Source organism: Salvelinus alpinus, chromosome 26 (assembly GCF_045679555.1).
Source record: "Salvelinus alpinus chromosome 26, SLU_Salpinus.1, whole genome shotgun sequence".
Lineage (NCBI taxonomy): Eukaryota > Metazoa > Chordata > Actinopteri > Salmoniformes > Salmonidae > Salvelinus > Salvelinus alpinus.
Window position 1 is genome coordinate 35,389,716 of NC_092111.1, and position 20,915 is coordinate 35,410,630.

Genomic DNA, 20,915 nt, shown 5'->3' on the forward strand with positions numbered 1-20,915 from the left:
TAACGAGATGCTAGTATAGACTGGCTGCAGACAGAGAGATGCTAGCATAGACTGGCTGGAGACAGAGAGATGCTAGTACACATAGACTGGCTGTAGACAGAGAGATGCTAGCACACATAGACTGGCTGCAGACAGAGAGATGCTAGCATAGACTGGCTGTAGACAGAGAGATGCTAGCACACATAGACTGGCTGTAGACAGAGAGATGCTAGCATAGACTGGCTGTAGACAGAGAGATGCTAGCACACATAGACTGGCTACAGACAGAGAGATGCTAGCACACATAGACTGGCTGTAGACAGAGAGATGCTAGCACACATAGACTGGCTGTAGACAGAGAGATGCTAGCATAGACTGGCTGCAGACAGAGAGATGCTAGCACACATAGACTGGCTGTAGACAGAGAGATGCTAGCATAGACTGGCTGCAGACAGAGAGATGCTAGCACACATAGACTGGCTGTAGACAGAGAGATGCTAGCACACATAGACTGGCTGTAGACAGAGAGATGCTAGCATAGACTGGCTGGAGACAGAGAGATGCTAGTACACATAGACTGGCTGTAGACAGAGAGATGCTAGCACACATAGACTGGCTGCAGACAGAGAGATGCTAGCATAGACTGGCTGTAGACAGAGAGATGCTAGCACACATAGACTGGCTGTAGACAGAGAGATGCTAGCATAGACTGGCTGTAGACAGAGAGATGCTAGCACACATAGACTGGCTACAGACAGAGAGATGCTAGCACACATAGACTGGCTGTAGACAGAGAGATGCTAGCACACATAGACTGGCTGTAGACAGAGAGATGCTAGCATAGACTGGCTGCAGACAGAGAGATGCTAGCACACATAGACTGGCTGTAGACAGAGAGATGCTAGCACACATAGACTGGCTGTAGACAGAGAGATGCTAGCATAGACTGGCTGCAGACAGAGAGATGCTAGCACACATAGACTGGCTGTAGACAGAGAGATGCTAGCACACATAGACTGGCTGCAGACAGAGAAAACTGTTGTATCATTATAGAGAGAAGCCAGGAGAAGAGCGTAACATATGCTCCCTGCAGTGCTGAGAGACAGTATGTTCTACTCTCTCTGTGTGTGTGTGTGTGTGTGTGTGTGTGTGTGTGTGTGTGTGTGTGTGTGTGTGAGCACACATGATTCAACTGCATGAACAGTTGGTGGTTTAGTGTAGCACAATGATTTAAAACCACTCAAGCCATACCACATAGAGAGAGATAGAAGGAGAGAGATAGAGAGGGAAGAAAGAGAGATAGAATGAAAGGCAGAGTGGAAGAAAGCAAGAGAGAGAGCGAGAGGGGGGAGATTTGTTTAAAGAGAGAGAGAGAGAGAGAGAGAGAGAGAGAGAGAGAGAGAGAGAGAGAGAGAGAGAGAGAGAGAGAGAGAGAGAGAGAGAGAGAGAGAGAGAGAGAGAGAGAGAGAGAGAGAGAGAGAGAGAGAGAGAGAGAGAGAGAGAGAGAGAGAGAGAGAGAGAGAGAGAGAGAGAGAGAGAGAGAGAGAGAGAGAGAGAGAGAGAGAGAGAGAGAGAGAGAGAGAGAGAGAGAGAGAGAGAGAGAGAGAGAGAGAGAGAGAGAAGGAGTGCAATGACATGTACAGTCAACGCTATCGAGCAAAATGCAAATGGCTCTTCTGTTCTGGAATCTCTAATTAGGGGGCATAAGAAATAATGATGGCTATGACTACCCATAAACCTCTGCAACACTCATGTGTATCTAATGGGGTGAAAAACAATAGTTCAAGTAAATTGAGGACAAGTCTGGAAAAGATGACATCTTTTCATGTGTTTAGAATGCAGGGAATGCAGGAATCTGAAATACATGCAGATGAGAACGTGTCCTGTGTTTCACCTGAGATCTGAATATTGTCCACAGACTGTTCTGATTAGAAGTTATTTTGTTGCAGTGTAAAACTCAAATGACGCGTTGTGCACAAATGGATTCATCACGTGATTTGACAAAGATTTTAATACTCTTTCTTCTTAAACAACATGTTAAAAATACACTATTTGTTTTAAAGAATAAGCATCAGAGCAACTTAATGTAAACCGTTACCAAATCTCCTTTTCACCCTTCAAGTGTCCTGATTCATCTGTCAGTGTTTCTGCTACTAGAAGTATGAATGGATGTGAGGGGTTAACGTCAACCCACAGTGACAGGGTCCAAAAGCATGAAATCAGCTGCTAAATGAGCTCTTTTATTCTTCATTAGGGAAGGACATTTAGCACGATGTAAAGTACTGGCACTAAGTGAGAAATTAAGAAGATAACTGCTCTCAGATCAGTATTTTAGGGATATGGAAGCTTCTGATAAACAATCTACACCGAGTGTACAAAACATCAAGAACACCTGCTCTTTCCATGACATAGATGGACCAGGTGAATCCAGGTGAAAGCTATGATCCCTTGTTGATGTCACTTGTTAAATCCACTTAAATCAGTCTAGATGAAGGGGAGGGGACAGGTTAAAGAAGGATTTTTAAGCCTTGTGTCACACCCTGGCCTTAGTATTATTTGTTTTCTTTATTATTTTAGTTAGGTCAGGGTGTGACATGGGGAATGTATGTGTTTTTGTAGTGTCTAGGGTGGTTGTATGGTTTAGGGGGTTAAATAGAGTAGATGGGTTTGTGTTTAGTATAGGTGTCTAGCTGTGTCTATGGTTGCCTGAATGGTTCTCAATCAGAGACAGATGTCATTTATTGTCTCTGATTGGGAGCCATATTTAAGGCAGCCATAGGCACTAGGTTAATGTGGGTAATTGTCTATGTTGTACGTTTGTAGCCTGTGTGTGCACTTACGTCATTAGCTTCACGATTCGTTTGTTGTTTTGTTTCAGTTTGTTATTGTGTTTGTTGCGTGTTTTTTCCTTTCTCTACAATAAAAGAGAATGTATTTTGCACACGCTGCGCCTTGGTCCACTTTCTCTCAGCAAGATGATCGTGACAGAATTACCCACCAAAGGACCAAGCAGCGTGTGAAACAGCAACAGGACCCACCTACACAGGATTTCTGGACATGGGAGGACGAATTGGATGGTAAGGGACCTTGGGCACAACCGGGAGAACATCGCCTCCCTCGTGAAGAGCTGGAGGCAGCTAAAGCCGAGAGGAGGCGTTATGAGGAGGCAGCACGGAAGCAAGGCTGGAAGCCCGCGAGTACAACCCCAAAACTTCTTGGGGGGGGGCTAAAAGGGAGTGTGGCGAAGTCAGGTAGGAGACCTGCGCCTACTCCTTGTACTTACCGTGGAGAGCGAGAGTACGGGCAGACACCGTGTTACGCAGTAGAGCGCATGGTGTCTCCTGTACGTGTTCATAGCCCGGTGCGGGTTATTCCACCTCCCCGCACTGGCAGGGCTAGATTGAGGATTGAGCCGGATGTCATGAAGCCGGCCCAACGCATCTGGCCACCAGTGCGTCTCCTCGAGCCGGCTTACATGGCACCAGCCTTACGCATGGTGTCCCCGGTTTGCCTACATAGCCCGGTGCAGGTCATTCCACCTCCCCGCACTGGTCGGGCGACGGGGAGCATACAACCAGGTAAGGTTGGGCAGGCTCAGTGCTCAAGGGAGCCAGTACGCCTGCACGGTCCGGTATTTCCGGCGCCACCTCCCCGCCCCAGCCCAGTACCACCAGTGCCTACACCACGCACTAGGCTTCCTGTGCGACTCCAGAGCCCTGTTCCTCCTCCACGCACTAGCCCTATGGTGCGTGTCTCCAGCCCGGTACCACCAGTGCCGGCACCACGCACTAGGCCTAATGTGCGTCTCCAGGGTCCAGTATGACCTGTTCCTTCTCCCCGCACTAGCCCTGAGATGCGTGTCCCCAGCCCGGTACCACCAGTTCCGGCACCACGCACCAGGCATACAGTGCGCCTCAGCCGGCCAGAGCTGCCCGTCTGCCAAGCACCGTGTGAGCTGCCCGTCTGCCAAGCACCGTCTGAGCTGCCCGTCTGCCAAGCACCGTCTGAGCTGCCCGTCTGCCAAGCACCGTCAGAGCCGCCCGTCTGTCCCGAGCCGTCAGAGCCGTCCGCCAGACAGGATCAGCCAGAGCCGTCCGCCAGACAGGATCAGCCCGAGCCGTCCGCCAGACAGGATCAGCCCGAGCCGTCCGCCAGACAGGATCAGCCCGAGCCGTCCGCCAGACAGGATCAGCCCGAGCCGTCCGCCAGACAGGATCAGCCCGAGCCGTCCGCCAGCCATGAGCAGCCCGAGCCGCCCGCCAGCCATGAGCATCCAGAGCCGCCCGCCAGCCATGAGCAGCCAGAGCCGCCCGCCAGCCATGAGCAGCCAGAGCCGCCCGCCAGCCATGAGCAGCCATCTGCCAGAGCCGCCAACCAGCCAGGATCTGCCAGAGCCGCCAACCAGCCAGGATCTGCCAGAGCCGCCAACCAGCCAGGATCTGCCAGAGCCGCCAGCCAGCCATGAGCAGCCAGAGCCGCCCGCCAGCCATGAGCAGCCAGAGCCGCCCGCCAGCCATGAGCAGCCAGAGCCGCCCGCCAGCCATGAGCAGCCAGATTCGCCCGCCAGCCATGAGCGGCCAGAGTCTGCCGTCTGCCCAGCGCCATCTGAGCCATCCGTCTGCCCAGCGCCATCTGAGCCATCCGTCTGCCCAGCGCCTTCTGAGCCATCCGTCTGCCCAGCGTCTTCTGAGCCATCCGTCTGCCCAGCGCCTTCTGAGCCATCCGTCTGCCCAGCGCCTTCTGAGCCATCCGTCTGCCCAGCGCCATCTGAGCCGCCCGTCTGTCCCGAGCCGTCAGAGCCGCCCGTCAGTCAGGAGCCGCTAGAGCCGCCAGTCAGCCAGGAGCCGCCAACCAGCCAGGATCCGCCAGAGCCGCCAACCAGCCAGGATCCGCCAGAGCTGCCAACCAGCCAGGATCCGCCAGAGCCGCCAGCCAGCCATGAGCAGCCAGATCCGCCAGCCAGCCATGAGCAGCCAGATCCGCCAGCCAGCCATGAGCAGCCAGATCCGCCAGCCAGCCATGAGCAGCCAGATCCGCCAGCCAGCCATGAGCAGCCAGATCCGCCAGCCAGCCATGAGCAGCCAGATCCGCCAGCCAGCCATGAGCAGCCAGATCCGCCAGCCAGCCATGAGCAGCCAGATCCGCCAGGCAGCCAGATCCGCCAACCAGCCATGAGCAGCCAGATCCGCCAGCCAGTCATGAGCAGCCAGATCCGCCAGCCAGCCATGAGCAGCCAGATCCGTCAGCCAGCCATGAGCAGCCAGATCCGTCAGCCAGCCATGAGCAGCCAGATCCGTCAGCCAGCCACGAGCAGCCAGATCCGTCAGCCAGCCACGAGCAGCCAGATCCGTCAGCCAGCCATGAGCAGCCAGATCCGTCACCCAGCCATGAGCAGCCAGATCCGTCAGCCAGCCATGAGCAACCAGATCCGTCAGCCAGCCATGAGCTGCCGTCCCTCAGTCCGGAGCTGCCGTCCCTCAGTCCGGAGCTGCCGTCCCTCAGTCCGGAGCTGCTGTCCCTCAGTCCGGAGCTGCCGTCCCTCAGTCCGGAGCTACCCCTCAGTCCGGAGCTACCCCTCAGTCCGGAGCTACCCCTCAGTCCGGTGGCGCCCTCTGGGATGGTCTTCAGTCCGGGACTTGCTACAAGGGTCGCCGCTCCAGAGGCGCCACCAAAGCGGGTTTTGACAATGGTGGAGTGGGGGCCTCGTCCCGCGCCCGAGCCGCCGCCATGATGGGGGCCACCCCGGACCCTCCCCTTCTGTTTCAGGTTCTGCGGCCGGAGTCCGCACCTTTGGGGGGGGGGTACTGTCACACCCTGGCCTTAGTATTATTTGTTTTCTTTATTATTTTAGTTAGGTCAGGGTGTGACATGGGGAATGTATGTGTTTTTGTAGTGTCTAGGGTGGTTGTATGGTTTAGGGGGTTAAATAGAGTAGATGGGTTTGTGTTTAGTATAGGTGTCTAGCTGTGTCTATGGTTGCCTGAATGGTTCTCAATCAGAGACAGATTGGGAGCCATATTTAAGGCAGCCATAGGCACTAGGTTAATGTCGGTAATTGTCTATGTTGTACGTTTGTAGCCTGTGTGTGCACTTACGTCATTAGCTTCACGATTCGTTTGTTGTTTTGTTTCAGTTTGTTATAGTGTTTGTTGCGTGTTTTTTCCGTTCTCTACAATAAAAGAGAATGTATTTTGCACACGCTGCGCCTTGGTCCACTTTCTCTCAGCAAGACGATCGTGACACCTTGAGACAATTGAGAAATGGATTGTGTATGTGTGCCATTAAAAGGGTGAATGGCCAAACCAAAAGATTTAAGTGCCTTTGAACGGGGTATGATAGTAGGTGCCAGGCACACTGGTTTGTGTCAAGAACTGCAACGTTGCTGGGTTTTTCATGCTCAACAGTTTGCAATGTGTATCAAGAATGGTCCACCACCTAAAGGACATACTTTCAACACCTTGTAGTCCACGCCCCGATGAATTGAGATTGTTCTGAGGGAAATGTTTTGTACACTCAGTGGGCTGTAGGTCTTCTTGTAAAGTGATACCAAATTTCCTTTTCACCCTTCAAGTGCCTCTGTCCTGCTTCATCTGTCAGTGTTTCTGTGGGAATAGTATGAATGGATGTGATGGGTTAATGTCAAAAAACATTAAATCATCTGCTAAATTAGCACGTTTATTCCTCATTAGGGAAGGCCATTTAACATGATGGGAAGTACTGGCACCAAGTGAGAAATTATCAAAATAACTGTTCTCAGATCAGTATTTCAGGGATATTGAAGCTTCCGACAAACATCTACAGTAATGTAGGCCCTGTACACAGCATCATCTACAGTAAGGTAGACCTTCTACACAGCATCATCTACAGTAATGTAGGCCTTCTACACAACATCGTCTACAGTAATGTAGGCCTTCTACACAGCATCGTCTACAGTAAGGTAGGCCTTCTACACAGCATCATCTACAGTAAGGTAGGCCCTCTACACAGCATCATCTACAGTAATGTAGGTCTTCTACACAGCACCATCTACAGTAATGTAGGCCTTCTACACAGCACCATCTACAGTAATGTATGCCTTCTACACAGCATCATCTACAGTAATGTAGGCCTTCTACACAGCATCATCTACAGTAATGTAGGCCTTCTACACAACATCATCTACAGTAATGTAGGCCTTCTACACAACATTGTCTACAGTAACGTAGGCCTTCTACACAGCATCGTCTACAGTAAGGTAGGCTTTCTACACAGCATCGTCTACAGTAATGTAGGCCTTCTACACAGCATCATCTACAGTAAGGTAGGCTTTCTACACAGCATCATCTACAGTAAGGTAGGCCTTCTACACAGCATCATCTACAGTACGGTAGGCCTTCTACACAGCATCATCTACAGTAAGGTATGTCTTCTACACAACATCGTCTACAGTAATGTAGGCCTTCTACACAGCATCGTCTACAGTAATGTAGGCCTTCTACACAGCATCGTCTACAGTAATGTAGGCCTTCTACACAACATTGTCTACAGTAATGTAGGCCTTCTACACAGCATCGTCTACAGTAAGGTAAGCCTTCTACACAGCATCATCTACAGTAAGGTAGGCCCTCTACACAGCATCGTCTACAGTAAGGTAGGCCTTCTACACAGCATCATCTACAGTAAGGTAGGCTTTCTACACAGCATCATCTACAGTAAGGCATGCCTTCTACACAGCATCATCTACAGTAAGGTATGCCTTGTACACATCATCATCTACAGTACGGTAGGCTTTCTACACAGCATCATCTACAGTAAGGTAGGCCCTCTACACAGCAGCGTCTACAGTAATGTAGGCCTTCTACACAGCATCATCTACAGTAGATACATGAAGTACTTTATCTTCGTGTATCTGGGAGAGTAGTAAATTAATATTTACTCTCTCACAGTCTTTAAATGAGCACCGATGAAGAGTCAGTAAAGGGTTTACTGTTATGAAAGGCATTGTCTGTTAAAGAGAGGAAGGAAAACTAGATCATTCTAACCACAATCTCTTCCACTGCAGGTTACTCTCTTTTTTCCTCCAGAGATATTACAGTATTTCTCTTTTTATCTCTCTCCCTCTATCCCTCCCTCCCCCCTCTCTCTCTACCAAACTCACTTTCCTTCATCAGGGTGGTTGGCGTGCTGTTTATCACTCAGACACTAATTTATTACAAAGCCCTAAGCTTGAGGGGAAATAATCAAAGATATGGATATTGTGGGGAAATGCTAGCTCATATCCAGCAGATGTGGCTGCTGTTTGAGAGATGAAGCCTCCTTCTATTTCAGGTTGGAATCCCCCCAGTAAATATCAAGCTATGATGTGCGTGACAACACCTTATATGGGTTGCAAGTGTTCACGAGGTGATGAACTATCAGTTTCAGTAGAAGGTAACAGGTCACCAGGACCCGTGACCTTTGACACAATGACAAGTAATTCATAGTGACAGCTTAGTGATTGAGAAAACCAGGGATGGTGGGAGGGAAGAAGGGAGTAAGGGAAGTGTATTAGCCATTTGACAAGTTGGTAGAGTTGGCTCTGGTCTACTGCTTCCCTGATAATTTCCCTGTCTGTCCATCTCTCATTTGACTGGCTGTACTGACAGTCAATCTGTCCATCTCTCATCTGGACTGACTGTACTGACAGTCAATCTGTCCATCTCTCATCTGGACTGACTGTACTGACAGTCAATCTGTCCATCTCTCATCTGACTGGCTGTACTGACAGTCAATCTGTCCATCTCTCATCTGGACTGACTGTACTGACAGTCAATCTGTCCATCTCTCATCTGGACTGACTGTACTGACAGTTAATCTGTCCATCTCTCATCTGACTGGCTGCACTGACAGTCAATCTGTCCATCTCTCATCTGGACTGACTGTACTGACAGTCAATCTGTCCATCTCTCATCTGACTGGCTGCACTGACAGTCAATCTGTCCATCTCTCATCTGACTGACTGTACTGACAGTCAATCTGTCCATCTCTCATCTGACTGACTGTACTGACAGTCAATCTGTCTATCTCTCATCTGACTGGCTGTACTGACAGTCAATCTGTCCATCTCTCATCTGACTGGCTGTACTGACAGTCAATCTGTCCATCGCTCATCTGACTGGCTGTACTGACAGTCAATCTGTCCATCGCTCATCTGACTGGCTGTACTGACAGTCAATCTGTCCATCTCTCATCTGACTGACTGTACTGACAGTCAATCTGTCCATCTCTCATCTGACTGGCTGTACTGACAGTCAATCTGTCCATCTCTCATCTGACTGGCTGCACTGACAGTCAATCTGTCCATCTCTCATCTGACTGACTGTACTGACAGTCAATCTGTCCATCTCTCATCTGACTGACTGTACTGACAGTCAATCTGTCTATCTCTCATCTGACTGGCTGTACTGACAGTCAATCTGTCCATCTCTCATCTGACTGGCTGTACTGACAGTCAATCTGTCCATCGCTCATCTGACTGGCTGTACTGACAGTCAATCTGTCCATCTCTCATCTGACTGACTGTACTGACAGTCAATCTGTCCATCTCTCATCTGACTGGCTGTACTGACAGTTCCTCTGCCTCTCTATCTCAAGGCCGTTCCTCTGCCTCTCTAACTCAAGGCCGTTCCTCTGCCTCTCCAACTCAAGGCCGTTCCTCTGCCTCTCTAGCTCAAGGCCATTCCTCTGCCTCTCTAACTCAAGGCCGTTCCTCTGCCTCTCTAACTCAAGGCCGTTCCTCTGCCTCTCTAACTCAAGGCCGTTCCTCTGCCTCTCTAACTCAAGGCCGTTCCTCTGCCTCTCTAACTCAAGGCCGTTCCTCTGCCTCTCTAGCTCAAGGCCGTTCCTCTGCCTCTCTAGCTCAAGGCCGTTCCTCTGCCTCTCTAGCTCAAGGCCGTTCCTCTGCCTCTCTAGCTCAAGGCCGTTCCTCTGCCTCTCTAGCTCAAGGCCGTTCCTCTGCCTCTCTAGCTCAAGGCCGTTCCTCTGCCTCTCTAACTCAAGGCCGTTCCTCTGCCTCTCTAACTCAAGGCCGTTCCTCTGCCTCTCTAACTCAAGGCCGTTCCTCTGCCTCTCTAGCTCAAGGCCGTTCCTCTGCCTCTCTAGTTCAATATAAGGTGTAGTAGCTGCTAGAGCGCTGCTGAATGCATTCCTAGAACACACACACACATTCACAATGAGATGCATTCATGTATAGATGCATGTACAGGCACACACACACGCACACACGCACACAGGCACACACACACACAGGCACACACACACGCACACAGGCACACACACACACACACACACACACACACACACACACACACACACACACACACACACACACACACACACACACACACACACACACACACACACACACACACACACACACACACACACACAATGTACCTTTAAAGTTGATCTTGAAGCCTATGGAGCCCACACTCTCGTCTGATTGGAGATGGAGCCACATCTGATGGGTCATGCTGACAATGAGGTCAGGGACAAAGCTACCTGAGAGACTGGAGGGAGGAAGACAAGAACACACAGTTAGCCTGACACACACACTAACCCACATGCTCACACGCGCACACAGACAAACACACACACAGACAGAAATTTTACCTGAGAGACTGGGGGGGGTGCGACAATAACACACACTGTCCCCCTGAATATAATATGACTAGTGGAACAGGATCAACACACACTGTCCCCCTGAATATAATATGACTAGTGGAACAGGATCAACACACACTGTCCCCCTGAATATAATATGACTAGTGGAACAGGATCAACACACACTGTCCCCCTGAATATAATATGACTAGTGGAACAGGATCAACACACACTGTCCCCCTGAATATAATATGACTAGTGGAACAGGATCAACACACACTGTCCCCCTGAATATAATATGACTAGTGGAACAGGATCAACACACACTGTCCCCCTGAATATAATATGACTAGTGGAACAGGATCAACACACACTGTCCCCCTGAATGTAATATGACTAGTGGAACAGGATCAACACACACTGTCCCCCTGAATATAATATGACTAGTGGAACAGGATCAACACACACTGTCCCCCTGAATATAATATGACTAGTGGAACAGGATCAACACACACTGTCCCCCTGAATATAATATGACTAGTGGAACAGGATCAACACACACTGTCCCCCTGAATATAATATGACTAGTGGAACAGGATCAACACACACTGTCCCCCTGAATATAATATGACTAGTGGAACAGGATCAACACACACTGTCCCCCTGAATGTAATATGACTAGTGGAACAGGATCAACACACACTATTCCCCTGAATATAATATGACTAGTGGAACAGGATCAACACACACTGTCCCCCTGAATGTAATATGACTAGTGGAACAGGATCAACACACACTGTCCCCCTGAATATAATATGACTAGTGGAACAGGATCAACACACACTGTCCCCCTGAATGTAATATGACTAGTGGAACAGGATCAACACACACTGTCCCCCTGAATGTAATATGACTAGTGGAACAGGATCAACACACACTATCCCCCTGAATATAATATGACTAGTGGAACATGATCAACACACACTGTCCCCCTGAATATAATATGACTAGTGGAACAGGATCAGCACACACTGTCCCCCTGAATATAATATGACTAGTGGAACAGGATCAACATACACTGTCCCCCTGAGTGTAATATGACTAGTGGAACAGGATCAACACACACTGTCCCCCTGAATATAATATGACTAGTGGAACATGATCAACACACACTATCCCCCTGAATATAATATGACTAGTGGAACAGGATCAACACACACTGTCCCCCTGAATATAATATGACTAGTGGAACAGGATCAACATACACTGTCCCCCTGAATGTAATATGACTAGTGGAACAGGATCAACACACACTGTCCCCCTGAATATAATATGAATAGTGGAACAGGATCAACACACACTGTCCCCCTGAATATAATATGACTAGTGGAACAGGATCAACACACACTGTCCCCCTGAATGTAATATGACTAGTGGAACAGGATCAACACACACTGTCCCCCTGAATATAATATGACTAGTGGAACAGGATCAACACACACTATCCCCCTGAATGTAATATGACTAGTGGAACAGGATCAACACACACTATCCACCCGAATGTAATATGACTAGTGGAACAGGATCAACACACACTGTCCCCCTGAATGTAATATGACTAGTGGAACAGGATCAACACACACTGTCCCCCTGAATGTAATACTACTAGTGGAACAGGATCAACACACACTATCCCCCTGAATATAATATGACTAGTGGAACATGATCAACACACACTGTCCCCCTGAATGTAATATGACTAGTGGAACAGGATCAACACACACTGTCCCCCTGAATGTAATACTACTAGTGGAACAGGATCAACACACACTATCCCCCTGAATATAATATGACTAGTGGAACATGATCAACACACACTGTCCCCCTGAATGTAACAGCAAGGGCATGATGACTCCTTGCTGTCCCCAGTCCGCCTGGCCTTGCTGCTATTCCAGTTTCAACTGTTCTGCCTGCGGTTATGGAACCCCTACCTGTTCCAGACCTGCTGTTTTCAACTCTTAATGATCGGCTATGAAAAGCCAACTGACATTTATTCCTGATTATTATTTGACCATGCTTGTCATTCATGAAAATTTTGAAAATCTTGGCTCTCTCTAATTCTCTCCTTCCTTTCTTTCTTTCTCTCTCTCGGAGGACCTGAGCCCTAGGACCATACGTGAGGACTACCGGGCATTGCTGTCCCCAGTCCACCTGGCCTTGCTGCTATTCCAGTTTCAACTGTTCTGCCTGCGGTTATGGAACCGCCACCTGTCCCAGACCTGCTGTTTTCAACTCTTAATGATCGGCTATGAAAAGCCAACTGAAAATTATTCATGATTATTATTTGACCATGCTTGTCACTTATGAACATTTTGAACATCTTGGCATAGTTCTGTTATAATCTCCACCCAGCACAGCCAGAAGAGGACTGGCCACCCCTCATAGCCTGGTTCCTCTCAAGGTTTCTTCCTAGGTTTTGGCCTTTCTAGGGAGTTTTTCCTAGCCACCGTGCTTCTACACCTGCATTGCATGCTGTTTGGGGTTTTAGGCTGGGTTTCTGTACAGCACTTCGAGATATTAGCTGATGTACGAAGGGCTATATAAAATAAACTTGATTGATTGATTGATAGTGGAACAGGATCAACACACACTGTCCCCCTGAATATAATATGACTAGTGGAACAGGATCAACACACACTGTCCCCCTGAATGTAATATGACTAGTGGAACATGATCAACACACACTGTCCCCCTGAATATAATATGACTAGTGGAACAGGATCAACACACACTGTCCCCCTGAATATAATATGACTAGTGGAACAGGATCAACACACACTGTCCCCCTGAATATAATATGACTAGTGGAACATGATCAACACACACTGTCCCCCTGAATATAATATGACTAGTGGAACAGGATCAACACACACTATCCCCCTGAATATAATATGACTAGTGGAACATGATCAACACACACTGTCCCCCTGAATATAATATGACTAGTGGAACAGGATCAACACACACTGTCCCCCTGAATATAATATGACTAGTGGAACATGATCAACACGCACTGTCCCCCTGAATGTAATATGGCACATTTATAACAACATATACCAGACATGGACTAGTCATTGTGCAAAATTCCATAATGGCTGATCCATCTTTAGCCCAGCGGGCCGTCGAAATTGAGTTTTTCACGCCAGTATCACTATTTGGCTAATAATAGGAAAACTATGGGCCAGTGTGGGGGTCTAACTGGAAGAAAACTATGGGCCAGTGTGGGGGGTCTAAAGGATAAAACTATGGGCCAGTGTGGGGGTCTAAAGGAAGAAAACTATGGGCCAGTGTGGGGGTCTAACTGGAAGAAAACTATGGGCCAGTGTGGGGGGTTTAAAGGATAAAACTATGGGCCAGTGTGGGGGGTCTAAAGGATAAAACTATGGGCCAGTGTGGGGGTATAAAGGAAGAAAACTATGGGCCAGTGTGGGGGGTCTAAAGGAAGAAAACTATGGGCCAGTGTGGGGTTCTAAAGGATAAAACTATGGGCCAGTGTGGGGGTCTAAAGGATAAAACTATGGGCCAGTGTGGGGGTCTAAAGGAAGAAAACTATGGGCCAGTGTCGGGGTCTAAAGGAAGAAAACTATGGACCAGTGTGGGGGTCTAAAGGATAAAACTATGGGCCAGTGTGGGGGTCTAAAGGAAGAAAACTATGGACCAGTGTGGAGGTCTAAAGGAAGAAAACTATGGGCCAGTGTGGGGGTATAAAGGAAGAAAACTATGGGCCAGTGTGGGGGTATAAAGGAAGAAAACTATGGGCCAGTGTGGGGGTCTGAAGGAAGAAAACTATGGGCCAGTGTGGGGGTATAAAGGAAGAAAACTATGGGCCAGTGTGGGGGGTCTAAAGGAAGAAAACTATGGGCCAGTGTGGGGTTCTAAAGGATAAAACTATGGGCCAGTGTGGGGGTCTAAAGGATAAAACTATGGGCCAGTGTGGGGGTCTAAAGGAAGAAAACTATGGGCCAGTGTCGGGGTCTAAAGGAAGAAAACTAAGGACCAGTGTGGGGGTCTAAAGGATAAAACTATGGGCCAGTGTGGGGGTCTAAAGGAAGAAAACTATGGACCAGTGTGGAGGTCTAAAGGAAGAAAACTATGGGCCAGTGTGGGGGTCTAAAGGAAGAAAACTATGAGCCAGTGTGGAGGGTCTAAAGGAAGAAAACTATGGGCCAGTGTGGGGGGTCTAAAGGAAGAAAACTATGGGCCAGTGTGGGGGGTCTAAAGGAAGAAAACTATGGGCCAGTGTGGGGGTCTAACTGGAAGAAAACTATGGGCCAGTGTGGGGGTCTAAAGGAAGAAAACTATGGGCCAGTGTGGGGGTCTAAAGGAAGAAAAATATGGGCCAGTGTGGGGGTCTAAAGGATAAAACTATGGGCCAGTGTGGGGGTCTAACTGGAAGAAAACTATGGGCCAGTGTGGGGGTATAACTGGAAGAAAACTATGGGCCAGTGTGGGGGTCTAAAGGAAGAAAACTATGGGCCAGTGTGGGGGGTCTAAAGGAAGAAAACTATGGGTCAGTGTGGGGGTCTAAAGGAAGAAAACTATGGGCCAGTGTGGGGGTCTAACGGAAGAAAACTATGGACCAGTGTGAGGGGTCTAAAGGAAGAAAACTATGGACCAGTGTGAGGGGTCTAAAGGAAGAAAACTATGGGCCAGTGTGGGGGTCTAAAGGAAGAAACTGGGCCGGTGTGGGGGTCTAAAGGAAGAAACTGGGCCGGTGTGTTAGAAAAGTCTAGGCCGATTTCTGGTCCCAGTCCGCCCCTGACATGTACTATACTATCACACTGCAACATGGGACTGTTCCACTGATAACAACACTCACTATCCCCCTGACTGTAATATGGGACAGTTCCACTGATAACAACACTCACTATCCCCCTGACTGTAATATGGGACAGTTCCACTGATAACAACACTCACTATCCCCCTGACTGTAATATGGGACAGTTCCACTGATAACAACACTCACTATCCCCCTGACTGTAATATGGGACAGTTCCACTGATAACAACACTCACTATCCCCCTGACTGTAATATGGGACAGTTCCACTGATAACAACACTCACTATCCCCCTGACTGTAATATGGGACAGTTCCACTGATAACAACACTCACTATCCCCCTGACTGTAATATGGGACAGTTCCACTGATAACAACACTCACTATCCCCCTGACTGTAATATGGGACAGTTCCACTGATAACAACACTCACTATCCCCCTGACTGTAATATGGGACAGTTCCACTGATAACAACACTCACTATCCCCCTGACTGTAATATGGGACTGTTCCACTGATAACAACACTCATGGGGGACTATAATAACTTCAAAGATTAATGTGAACATGTACCCCACCACATGAATGTTAACATGTACCCCACCACATGAATGTTAACATGTACCCCACCACATGAATGTTAACGTGTACCCCACCACCTGAATGTTAACGTGTACCCCACCACCTGAATGTTAACGTGTACCCCACCACATGAATGTTAACGTGTACCCCACCACCTGAATGTTAACGTGTACCCCACCACATGAATGTTAACATGTACCCCACCACATGAATGTTAACATGTACCCCACCCCATGAATGTTAACATGTACCCCACCACATGAATGTTAACGTGTACCCCACCACCTGAATGTTAACGTGTACCCCACCACCTGAATGTTAACGTGTACCCCACCACATGAATGTTAACATGTACCCCACCACATGAATGTTAACATGTACCCCACCACATGAATGTTAACATGTACCCCACCCCATGAATGTTAACGTGTACCCCACCACCTGAATGTTAACGTGTACCCCACCACCTGAATGTTAACGTGTACCCCACCACATGAATGTTAACATGTACCCCACCACATGAATGTTAACGTGTACCCCACCACCTGAATGTTAACGTGTACCCCACCACATGAATGTTAACATGTACCCCACCACATGAATGTTAACATGTACCCCATCACATGAATGTTAACATGTACCCCACCACATGAATGTGAACATGTACCCCACCACATGAATGTTAACATGTACCCCATCACATGAATGTTAACATGTACCCCACCACATGAATGTTAACATGTACCCCATCACATGAATGTTAACGTGTACCCCACCACATGAATGTTAACGTGTACCCCACCACATGAATGTGACCATGTACCCCACCACATGAATGTTAACATGTACCCCACCACATGAATGTGAACATGTACCCCACCACATGAATGTTAACATGTACCCCACCACCTGAATGTTAACGTGTACCCCACCCCATGAATGTTAACATGTACCCCACCACATGAATGTTAACGTGTACCCCACCACCTGAATGTTAACGTGTACCCCACCACATGAATGTTAACATGTACCCCACCACATGAATGTTAACATGTACCCCATCACATGAATGTTAACATGTACCCCACCACATGAATGTGAACATGTACCCCACCACATGAATGTTAACATGTACCCCATCACATGAATGTTAACATGTACCCCACCACATGAATGTTAACATGTACCCCATCACATGAATGTTAACGTGTACCCCACCACATGAATGTTAACGTGTACCCCACCACATGAATGTGACCATGTACCCCACCACATGAATGTTAACATGTACCCCACCACATGAATGTGAACATGTACCCCACCACATGAATGTTAACATGTACCCCATCACATGAATGTGAACATGTACCCCACCACATGAATGTGAACATGTACCCCACCACATGAATGTTAACATGTACCCCACCACATGAATGTTAACATGTACCCCACCACATGAATGTTAACATGTACCCCACCACATGAATGTTAACATGTACCCCACCACATGAATGTTAACATGTACCCCACCACATGAATGTTAACATGTACCCCACCACATGAATGTTAACATGTACCCCACCACATGAATGTTAACATGTACCCCACCACATGAATGTGAACATGTACCCCACCACATGAATGTGAACATGTACCCCACCACATGAATGTTAACATGTACCCCACCACATGAATGTTAACATGTACCCCACCACATGAATGTTAACATGTACCCCACCACATGAATGTTAACATGTACCCCACCACTTGAATGTTAACGTGTACCCCACCACCTGAATGTTAACGTGTACCCCACCACATGAATGTGAACATGTACCCCACCACATGAATGTTAACATGTACCCCACCACATGAATGTGAACATGTACCCCACCACATGAATGTTAACATGTACCCCACCACCTGAATGTTAACGTGTACCCCACCCCATGAATGTTAACATGTACCCCACCCCATGAATGTTAACATGTACCCCACCACATGAATGTTAACATGTACCCCACCACATGAATGTTAACATGTACCCCACCACATGAATGTTAACGTGTACCCCACCACATGAATGTTAACATGTACCCCACCACATGAATGTTAACATGTACCCCACCACATGAATGTTAACGTGTACCCCACCACATGAATGTTAACGTGTACCCCACCACATGAATGTTAACATGTACCCCACCACATGAATGTTAACATGTACCCCACCACATGAATGTTAACATGTACCCCACCACATGAATGTTAACATGTACCCCACCACATGAATGTTAACATGTACCCCACCACATGAATGTTAACATGTACCCCACCACAGTCTCTCATATACAGTGCAGGGAACACAGTACATCCACAAATAGCATCGTCTGTGTTACGCTTATAGAATCACAAAGACCATCTCCACATGTGCGTTTGTTTGATGACCCTAGTACAGAAAGCAGTTAACTGGCTTTTACAGTCAAACTCATTTGCATTGCGGAATAGACAAACCCCTCCCACACAGTGATATATACTGAACATGTAAACACTGTGGAGTATTTCAGTCTACAATAAATCCCTTTTGTGGGGAAAAACTCATTCTGATTGGCTGGGCCTGGCTCCCCTGCCCAGTCATGTGAAATCCATAGATAAGGACCTAATTCATTTATTTCAATTGACTGATTTCCTTATATGAACTGTAATTCAGTTCCTTTGAAATTGTTGCATGATATTAATTTATATTTTTGTTCAGTATAGATCCAGTAAAACGCTCAGCCACTCACACTTGTAGTATCGTCTTGGGGTCACCCACTTCCCCTCCGTCACCGATGGTTAGCGTGTCGTAGGCAATCTCCAGGTCAAACTCCTCAAAATTGATTTGAATGACCTGTTGGTGGACAGAAGAAATCAGACATAATGGTTAGCCATGTGTCAAATTGCCTGAATTAACGTTTATGGCTTTCTCATAATTTAATTCCACTGGAACAGCTACAGTAATACAGGAAAGCAGGCTGGAAGGGACATCAATGTTTCAGAGGAATTTGGCATCACAAAAGAAAGACTGTTGGCATGTGTTTTGAGGATTTATTGAAATACAGTGATAATAGTAAAATAGTCCCTGTGATTGCAGAACAACTAGGGTAAATATACCTTTTGATGGTAGGCCCATTACTTAATTAAAGGGATAGTTTACTTGAAAACATATTTGTGTATTTTGTTCATTAGTCAATGATGCATCATCATCACATTTTTTGGATTAATGAAAAAAATAGCCCAATCTAGTTTTTAAGTAAACTGTCCCTTTAAAAGTTCCACTGAGAGTGCAGTAAAATATGACGTTCATTTTTTTTGTAGACAGACCAGCTCAGATGAGGTCATTAGAATTAGAATTTTGGTTCATTCCATGGCTCATTATTCTGTTGTCTAGTTATCAAAATCATGACACTAATCTAAGATGAAAAGATGGAAACGGAACATCCTGTTAACTAAATTAAATGCATTTAGTACATAATTAGGGTTGCATCCGAAAAGACAGCTGACAGCCCTCTCTCTCTCTCTCTCTCTCTCTCTCTCTCTCTCTCTCTCTCTCTCTCTCTCTCTCTCTCTCTCTCTCTCTCTCTCTCTCTCTCTCTCTCTCAATTCAATTACATTCAATTCAAGGGCTTTATTGGCATGGGAGACATATGTTAACATTGCCAAGTGAAGTAGATAATAAAAAAAAGTGAAATAAACAATACAAATGAACAAAATCAAAATCTCTCTCTCTCTCTCTGTCTCTCTTTCTGTGTGTCTCTGTGTCTCTCTCTCTCCATTTTTCTCTGTCTCTCAATTCATTTCAATTCTCTCTCTCTGTATCTCTGGGTCTCTCTCTCTCTCTCTCTCTCTCTCTCTCTCTGTCTCTGTGTCTCTTTCTTTGTCTCTCTATCTTTATCTATTTCTCTCTCTTTCTGTCTTTCTCTCTCTCTCTCTCTCGTTCAGTCTTTCTCTCTCTCTCTTTCTCTCTCTCTCATTCCCCCAGGAATAAGACAGGCTCCTATCGTCTGTTTTCCTGTGACAGTCCCTCTGGGTATGGATCCATATGGTGAAACAGAAGAAAATAAATAACCTCACATTCGCTAATTACACTAATTGGATCGTGAACAATCCACACATTAAAAATCTAGTTATATATTTTACCCAATGGTGAATAGTATTATGGAGAGCCCCCAGTCCCCACACATGCAGTACATACAAATGTCATGTGCATGTACACTAACAAGTAGATCAGGAAATATAAAATAAATATTAATCAAACACGACTTTTACGAAAGGAAGCAGTACCATCAGGAAACTGTGTATAAATACCACACGCTTGAAACCCATCCCTAACCCAACACCAAATGAATAACAAATCATACCAAAGGGCTACATGAATATAATGCTCTCCTCGTGACTCTTCTGTCTTGTATCATCATCTAGAGATAGTTTCTGTCCTGATGAATGATTATTAACCCATTAAGGATGAGATGGAGACAGCCAGGCCTGGTTGATATGGCCCCTTGTTGCAGTGTCACCCAGGGGTGTAAGCAGATTGCTTCCTATCCTCTTGTCTGGAAAGAGAGTCCCTTCGCCTGGTTGATTGATGCCCAGAGAGTTCACCATTTCAGCATGGAGTAATAAAGCTATTTTTAAATGCCGATTACAAAGCACTCAATCCCCACTGCCATCACAAAGGTAATCATGGTGGTTCCCTAGTCAACAGTCATGTAGTGTGTGTGTGTGTGTGTGTGTGTGTGTGTGTGTGTGTGTGTGTGTGTGTGTGTGTGTGTGTGTGTGTTGATGTATATGTGTGTGTCTGTGTGAGTGTATGATAGTAATGATAGTGTCTCAGATCATTATTCTAAATGTGTGTGTG

At 47.1% G+C, this 20,915-nt stretch overlaps 1 protein-coding gene across 2 annotated transcripts in view; it reads right to left on the minus strand.

The window, feature by feature from the left end:
- LOC139555242 (CUB and sushi domain-containing protein 3-like) overlaps window positions 1-20,915 on the minus strand; it is a 773,621-nt gene that overhangs the window by 327,505 nt on the left and 425,201 nt on the right. For both annotated transcript variants that reach the window (XM_071368883.1, XM_071368882.1), the window contains exons 11-12: window positions 18,805-18,908; window positions 10,393-10,505 (exon numbers count right to left, since the gene is read on the minus strand). In XM_071368883.1, coding sequence (XP_071224984.1) covers window positions 10,393-10,505; window positions 18,805-18,908 — 217 coding nt within the window. The remainder of the gene's footprint in view (window positions 1-10,392; window positions 10,506-18,804; window positions 18,909-20,915) is intronic.